Source organism: Salvia splendens, chromosome 21 (assembly GCF_004379255.2).
Source record: "Salvia splendens isolate huo1 chromosome 21, SspV2, whole genome shotgun sequence".
NCBI lineage: Eukaryota > Viridiplantae > Streptophyta > Magnoliopsida > Lamiales > Lamiaceae > Salvia > Salvia splendens.
Window position 1 is genome coordinate 7,218,666 of NC_056052.1, and position 8,783 is coordinate 7,227,448.

General features: G+C 38.3%; 1 protein-coding gene across 1 annotated transcript; it reads right to left on the reverse strand.

Annotated features, from left to right (window-relative positions):
• Positions 1–6,317: 6,317 nt before the first annotated feature.
• Positions 6,318–8,305, reverse strand: LOC121783895 (tyrosine decarboxylase-like). Its single transcript, XM_042182078.1, has one exon. The coding sequence runs from the start codon at positions 8,213–8,215 to the stop codon at positions 6,689–6,691; it is 1,527 nt and encodes a 508-aa protein (XP_042038012.1). The 5' UTR covers positions 8,216–8,305; the 3' UTR covers positions 6,318–6,688.
• Positions 8,306–8,783: the final 478 nt, after the last annotated feature.

Sequence of the window (8,783 nt, forward strand, 5' to 3'; positions counted from 1 at the left end):
AAACATTTTAAAATAAAAAAGTCAGAAAATTACAAAAAGATTTTATGTTCTTAGGTTTAGGGATAATTCGGAGTTATGCGTAGTCGAAGAAATTCCATTACGCATGCACCATCTTATTGCCTAACTGGTCAGTTTGCTAGGTATTCTTCGAGAATCTGCTTCGTCAGGTAGGTAGTAACACTTTTGAAAATGAAATTGATCGAGTTATTCCCAAGAATACTTAGGAAATGGTTATACATAGTGTGAATATGTTTTTTCTGAAATTCCTTATTAAAATCCAAACAAAGAAACAAATTTAATCTAAAAAAGATTTTCGAAATTTCTAAGCATGACTGGGAAAAATTCTTAAGTGAATAAAAAACCTTTGGATCTTACATCTGCTTGAACAGTTATTTAGGAATTTCAAATTTATAGTTAGTCTTTTACGTTTTTTTTATTAAGTATGAAGTGAAGAGCCCAGAGAGGATGTACCCCCAGACCCAGCAAAAGGAAGAAGCAACGAACCAGCACCACCAGTATCCCCAGGAAGGCAAACTCCAAAAGAAGACAGGAGAAGAAGTAACCCCATCCCACCAATGACCAAGTAATTTTTTATTTTTAGTTTTTAGTTTTTTTAGTTTGATGTTAGGATAGTAGCAAACTCAACCTTCTCTTAATACCACTTGGCCCAACTCTAACCTTCGGGGGTGAGTTGGAACCAAGTGTGAGAAGGGGGGAGTTTCATATATACATACATGATATGTGTTTAGTTGTTGTGTTTATGTGATTGTTAGTTTCTGTTTGTTGAGTCTTCTCTCACTTAACCCATTTCATGGTCTAAGTGTGAGAAGTTTGTATTTAACTCTTGTAAGTTTTGCATATTTTTGTGTGTTTTAACATCAACTACCCTGTTTTCCACTTTATTATGCAAGCTTGAGGGCAAGCTAAAATGAAGTGGGATGAGGAAGTTGGTGTAGTTAGTGTTAATATATGTTTAATATATTGGTATATGTGTGTCTAGTCCATTGAGTCAGTTAGAATGTCAGTGAGTATGTCTAGAGTTGTTAACTCTTTTTTAGGATTTGTGTAATTGTGCATAATCTAGCAAAATGAAAAGCATGACCCCCTTAGCAAAAGTGATTGAAGAGAGAAAGCATATTGATTTGTGAAACCCCCTTCTTTAATAAATTGAAGTCATTTTGGACAAAGTAAAGACAATGGAAAAGCCCAAATTTAAGCCAATTGTGAAGCCCTCTAAATGTGAGTTAAAAGCCTAGAGTATAACACTTTCTATTGAACTAAGTAAAAGAACAGAGAGGCTGCCACTTGATGCTAAGAGGAAATGACATAAGTAGTGAGGATTAAAGGTAATAGAGATAACCACTTGAGCCTAATTCTTTCGAATCTGCTGAATCTGCCACTCTGGAAAGGCATTCCTTAGTAAACAAATTTGAGCCTATACTGAACTATCCCATCATTTGGAGCCATAAGCTTTCATGTCATGTGAATAAGGGGGGCAGAAGTGGAGCAGCTCACCTATTGAGGTAGAAGGTAGATTGAGTAAAACAAGGGAATATAGAAGAATATTAGCTAGATGAGACAGAAAGAGCAGGAAAAAGTTATAACATGACCCAGGAGCAGTGTTTTAAAAACCGGACCGGACCGGCCGGTTTGACTGGTCGGAATGTGAACCTACGACTGATCCGGTCCGGTTCGTCCCTAAAAACCGTTAGCATGCCAGACTGCCTTGAACCATCAGAACCGGCCGGTCAGACTGGTTGGGCCGAAAATGACTGATCTGGTGAGGAATGACTGGTCGAATGAATCCAAGAATTGGTAAGGATAAAAGCTATCTTGACAAACAGACAAACTGACCAGATAGAAGAAGGGAGGTGGAGGAATCTGAGAGTGTAAACAATTGGATTGATCTTAAGCTTGTGGGGATAGTGACTAGAAGTTAAGTCAGATTTATGCATATATGTGTTAATGTGTTTTTGTGTGTCTTTACTTGTTTGAGTTTTTTTTTTTGTGTTTGAGTTAGTCTAGTTTTTCTTTTTTTTCTTTTATTTTTTTAAAGTCGGTCAAAAGGGACACCATGCATTTGAAACTCACCTCATCTTGTTTTTTTTCTTGTCTTCGGACAAGCATGGTTTAAGTGTGAGCAGTGGTGTAAATTGAATAATCCCGTGAACCATCGAGTCTTTGAACGCAGTTGCACCCGAAGACAGAAGAGTTTTATACTATCTCTCTCCCTCCTCTCATCAACTACCCTAATGGAGAGTATGTTTTAGAGTGCAGCCAAATCTCGGAACAAGATGGGAAGATGGGAAGACCATTGTGTGTGGGGAAGCCTTTCGTGGAATGCTCGAAGTGTGGGTAATGGAAGAGTATGACAAGAATGAGTGGAAAAAAATGTCGCGCGTGCCCTTTCGTGTGCTTAATAACCGTGATGTTTTTAAATGATTGCATAGTAGATTGGAGTACGGGTGAGTCTAATTTGCTAGATAGAATAAATATAAAGATATTATGATTCATACTTCCTCCGTCCAAAGGAAGATGAACCCTTCCTTGGGCGGCACGGGATTTTATGCAGTTTTATTTTGTGTGTTATGTGGAGAAAGTAAAGTAAGAGAGATAGAATAAAGTATAGATAAATGTGTTTCCATTTTAGGTAAGAGGTCATCTTGGTTGAGACAAACTAAAAATGAAAGTGAGTCATTTTTAGTGGGACGGAGGGAGTATAAAATAAAGAGCAAAGGTCAAAATTGATCCTAAACATGTGGTCAAAATACAAAGTTGGTCCAAAACATTCCCTCTTTGAAAATTGACCCCTAAACAACTGAAATCGTTGTCGTTAGTTCTTATTTGACGGAACCGTCAATTTCTGACGGTCAATCGTGGATTAGTACATTTTTGTCTGAATTAGACGATTTTAATTTTTGCAGATAATATTATAATGTTTTTTTTAAAATTTTGATGCAGAATTCTTGAATGTATTTATATATGTAATAGTGTGGCCCAGTCTGCTTTATTAGTAACCAGCCCAAAAACTCTTTTGTAACCCTACACGTGGCTACTTGTTTTGGTGAGTTGGGGCTTTGTCTTTTAAATACTCTAGCCGCTCCCTTTCCTCTTCCATTCTTGACTTTGCCTCTTCCTCTTTCTCTCTCGGTGTTGAGCGATGAAACTAGGGTTTACCTATCTTCTTCTACGGTGTACTCTCTGTGCTATAAGCTTGAGAGCTTTATCTCTCCTCTTCCTCTTCTGCGTGAGTATACACTGAGTCAGTGAGTTGAGTTGAGTGTTTGGAGAAACCTCTGGTTTCTAGTCTGATGTATTTGGTCGTGTGTTGAGGTTTCTTGTGGTTCTAGAGAGTTTGGTGTGTGGTGTTTTGGCCGTGGCTTTGATCCTTGGGTGTTTCTACATGACGGTGGTTGCTGGATCTAGGGTTTCTGTGGACATGGTGAAGTAGATCTGTCATCTGCTATTGTTTCTCCTTGAGAGGAAAATCAATCGGTGAACAAGAGATTAGAAGGTCGGATAAAATAGGCTTGTGCAGTTGTACCTAGTGCAACCTGAGGCTATTTGATATCTTCATTGATTTTCTTGTTTTCTTCTCGTGTCTTCTTTCTGATAACACTTGTATTACTTGTGAACTCTTTTGATATGTGTGCTAAGTGTTTCAGGGATATATCTTCAAGATCAGAGGCAGCTTGATACAAGAAGTAGTTAGATCTGTTGTAATCTTGCATTACGTTGTAATTTGTGAGCCGGTATAAACCTTACAGTGGCATCAGAGCCATTATAAAGAGGATGTGTTATTAAGAATTTCTCTTCGTTCCCATTATTAAAGCATTCACTATGGTGGCCAATCGTCACCGCTGAGCGATCGGTCACCCCATCGCCCATCATCGGCCCCCATTGTGGTGGGGGGAGCGATCACCATTCTACATCGCCTCCGCTCCGAAGCTGATCTAGCAGCCGCGATGATTTTCTTTTTTTTATTCATTTTTTATTCTCTGTATATACCACATTCCCCACCAATTATTCACATTCATCGCACTTCATTTTATTTCACTTTACATTTTACTTCTCTCTAGTCACAATGTTTTTATCATTGTTTTTAGTTTGTTTTTTTTTATGTATTGTTTTTAAATGTATGATGTTTTTTAATGATATTTATTTTTTTATTGAGTTGTCTTAATTTATTTTTCTTGTTATTTTATATCATTTTATTTCACACCAACAATTAAAAGTGAAATATATAAAATAGTGATGATGTGGAAATGAGATAGGCTGTGGGATGGGCTCTCATTGCACGAAGATAGGCTTTGGGATGAGCTGCTGACGTGACATGAAGATATAGAGATAGGCTCTGAGATGGGCTCCGGATTTAAGGCCACCACTGTGAATGCCTTTAGTGATAAATATTTTTGGCACTAGACTTTGAAAAGTAAGAGTTAAATGGATAGTATAAAGTATGAAAAAGAACAAAGTAAAAAAGTGAAAAAATTAAAAAACGAGAGATTAAAATAAAATTTGATCACTTGTAGTGGGACAATAAAAAAAATAATATCAATCACTTGCAGTGGAACGAAAGGAGTACATACACAGATACACAACAAAAAGTGTCATCATTTTTGGTGTCCCAACTAAAATCAGGGAACGCAAATGGAAGTGTCATAGGAAAAAAAAAGATAAAGATTAAAAATTAGAAAATTCAAATTCGCTATAAGAAATATTTTGAATTAAAAAACAGGCTTTAAAATTTCTCAAAAATTTGTTTATAATTTATTTTATTTATACAAATCCGAAATTAATATTTAATTATATTTGAGTTTAATCATACATCTCAAAATTATTATAATTAAATATTTTTCATTCTAATAAATATGACTATTTTTCATAATTATTTATTGGATTTATTATACTTTAATTTTATTGGAAGCAACCTGTTTAGCCAGCTATCCCAAAACCTAAACGTTTAGGGTTAGAGATAAGAATTTTTAAGCCGGTAAAATCATAACCCAATAAGCATGTACATGATTAATCCGCAACCTGTGTAGAGTTGATCGAAAACCCGCTGGACTGGCCCGATTGACATCCCGATATGTTAGTATGTTTATAGAATTTTGGTTAATTGGCGATGCAACAATAACTGTTGGGGTCAAATCATCTCACACCAAAGAGTTAGAAAATGTGCAAGCAACATATAAGTGCAATCCTACTCAGTTAGTATGAGGAAGGGGCGGAGCCAGGATTTGACGTAAGGAGGGGGAAAAATATATTTATAAACATATTTTGTAGTAAAGAGAAGGGGCATTTAAAAGGGAATATAAAATAAATTTTCAAAATTGGAAAAAAATACCATTAGTATAAACTTTTGAGGAGGGGCAAATGCCCCACCAACCTTATATGTAGATCTGCCCCTGATATGAGGCCTTTGGGGAAATATCTCAATAAAAGAAATGGTAAAATACTTAAAGTTGAGAAATGGTAAAATAAAAGAAAGAATAATATTGAGAAGAGTCTTCTCTACATTATTCTTTCTCTTACTTTACCATTTTTCCACTTTAACAATTCATTATCATTTTTTTAAAAATGGGTACAAAAAAGTGACTGAGACTCCTAAAATGGAACGAAGGGAGTATTATCCATACAAAGGTGAAAAAATGGGGGAAATTATTGTTTTATGTAGTTACAACTATTCTCAATTATTCCAATCATCAAATTAAACTTTATTAATAAACGATGTTGTTAAGTGGTACGTAACAAACCAAATGAGATGAGGAAAATTGGGTAAAAATGTTGTACTATGTGTTACTGATCCCTCCATCACGAGCTAATATTTTTATTGTCGTCATAGAATGTCCACAATTTGATGTATCACTTACTTTTTATCAAGGTAAATTGGTCTCACAATTTAATAAATAAGTATACTCGCAGTCCACTATAAATTATTATATTCACTTTTCACAAACTCCATTCCATGATAGTTGAGTCATATTTTTTTTGGATTGCCGTAGAGTTTAATTATTTCATTTTTTGACAAAAACTTAATCATTTATCATATTTTACTCTGTCTTTATCTCTCTTATTTAATTATTTCTCTTATTAGACTCTCTCCACTTTAATATTTAATATATCAATTTCTTAAATTTTGTGTCCAAAATAAATGTCTCAATTACCTTGAAATAGAGAAAATATAAAAGTAACACCTACATTTAACTAATTTTTTTTACCTAGGGAATGGGGAAATATAAAAATAACACCTACACATAACTAATTCTTTTCCAATCACTTTATTTTATATTACTTAAAATTTGTACCAAGTCACAGTCAAAATATTATGTATAGCTATAAACTATATCTTGAAGTTAAGTTGGATAATGTAATACAAATATGTCACTGAAAACCAAGGTTTGTATCATATGGAATTCTAACATAATACAATGCGAAATACTACAAAAATACAACGTACACCAAAACATATATCAATGTACCCTTTCACAAAATGAGGTTTTATTTGACCATGAAAATGGACAAAATTAAACACTCCAAAATCCCACAACATATTCAGAAGAAAAGATACAACACGATTTGCAATAGAGAAACCATATTTGTAGTTCCCTGCATCTCAAGAAAACACAAATAAAAAATTAAATTCAACAACAACAAACCCTAGTTAATGAGTACAACTCGATCACTTTCACGTCAGCGTCAAGAGCATCTGACTCGCGTGTTCTTGCACCACATCCCACGCTAGGTTCACATGCCGGTCCTCGGTCAGGGTCGCCCCGACCGCGACCCGGATCACATACACGCCCCCGACCACGGCATGCGTCATGAACACCTTCCCGGACTCGTTGACCGACTCCAGCAGCTTCGCGGTCAGCTCATTCGCCCCCTGGTCCCCAAAGACACGTGTCGAGTCAGGATAGGTCCCCACGGGAGAAACGCGGAAAACGATAGTGGAGAAGTTTCTAGGCACCACCACCTCGAATCTCGTATCCTTCCTCACAAAGCACTCGAATTCCTTCGCCATGCCTACGTGGCGGCGAAGGAAATTCTGCATATTCGCCACCCCGTAGGTCCGGAGCACGAGCCAGAGCTTGAGCGACCGGAACCTACGATTCAGGCAAATTTGCCAGTCTTTGTAATCAACGACGCACTTCAACTCCGATGCCTTATTTTTCAGGTACTCAGGATTCGTTGACAGTGCGTCGTTGAGCGAACCCGGGTCCTTCACCCAGAGGCAACACGAGTCCATTGTGGTGAAGAACCATTTATGAGGGTTGAAACTAAAAGAGTCCGTCTTTTCGACGCCGTCGAGGAAGTGCCGGAACTCCGGGCATATGCACGCGCTCCCAGCATAGGCCGCGTCGACGTGGACCCACATCCCGTACTCCTTTGCCACGTCACACAATGGGCCGAGCGGGTCCACGGCGGTGGACGACGTGGTCCCCACGGTCGGGCTCAAAAACAGGGGAACGAGCCCGGCCTTAACGTCGGCCTCAATCGCGGCCCGAAGCCCGTCCGGCGTCATAGAAAACGCGTTTCGGGCCGTCGTCCCGACGGCTCGGAAATTCTCACGCCGGATCCCCGCGATCTGGGAGGCCTTCTGGAAGGCCGAATGCGTCTGATCGGAGGCGTAAACGACCAATTTCGTGATATTCTCCAGCCCGATTTTCTGCAACATCCTATCCCGGGCCGCCACGACAGTGCAGAGGATCGCCTCGCAAGTCGTCCCCTGAATCACACCGCCGCCGCCGCCGGAAAATAAAAACTCATGAGGAAGCTGCAGCATTTTCCCGATCCAATCCATCACGATGTTCTCGAGCTCTGTGGAGGCAGGGGAGGTGATCCAGTTGAATCCCGGGGTGTTGAAGGCGGTGCAGAGCATCTCACCGAGGAATCCGGCCGTGCTCATGTTGCTAGGGAAGTAGCCGAAGAAGTTCGGGCTTTGCCAATGTGTAAGGCCCGGGACAATGTCGTTGCGCACGTCGCGGAGGATGTCCTCCATGGGCTCAGGCCCGTTGGGGGCGGAATCCGGGACGCGTTTCCAGAGATAACCGGGCTCGACCTGGCTCCGGACCGGGTAATTTTCGATGTTTTTGTAGTAATCGACGATGAAATCGATGACTAAATGAGCGTGCCTTCGGAACTCTTCGGGCTCAAATGGTTTGATTGAAGTAGGGAAGCCGGTTTCGGGCTCTTGGGTGTTTAGGCTGCCCATGATTGGATAAACTATAAGGCCCGGGATAGGTTAGAAGGCACGTTTTTTTTTAGTTTTTTTTCTTCTTCTTGTTTTTTTCAGAAGAAGAGTTGTTTTATTTTACTTTCGTAATTTTAGTTTGGGAAGAAGAAGAGTTAATAAATAGGATTCGTTGGCGATTTAATAGGGGGTTGTGAAGATGGTATTGTATGCGTGGCCTTTTGTTTCGAACAACCTTTGTTTTTGTGATTCCATATAAGGAATATATTGTAATTGGATGATGTGGTTTGTGGTTTTTTAATGGAAGACGTACGTGGTTAAACGTTTGTTGATCAGACTATATGTATGTTAGTGGTGTCATTTTTTTTAAGATAATAGAGCTAAAATCGAGATGATTAAAATTGATAATATAAATTAATAATTAATCATCAATTTAGTAGAAATAAAATGTAATCCATTTTTTGATTTTCAGGTTGAGTTTGTCTGTCAGGATTCTACCAACCAAAGTAATCTAATTCCTGGATTTTTAAAATTCAAAGTTTGATTCAATAATAAAAAAACAAGAAAAGTAATATGGATCCTAAAATAA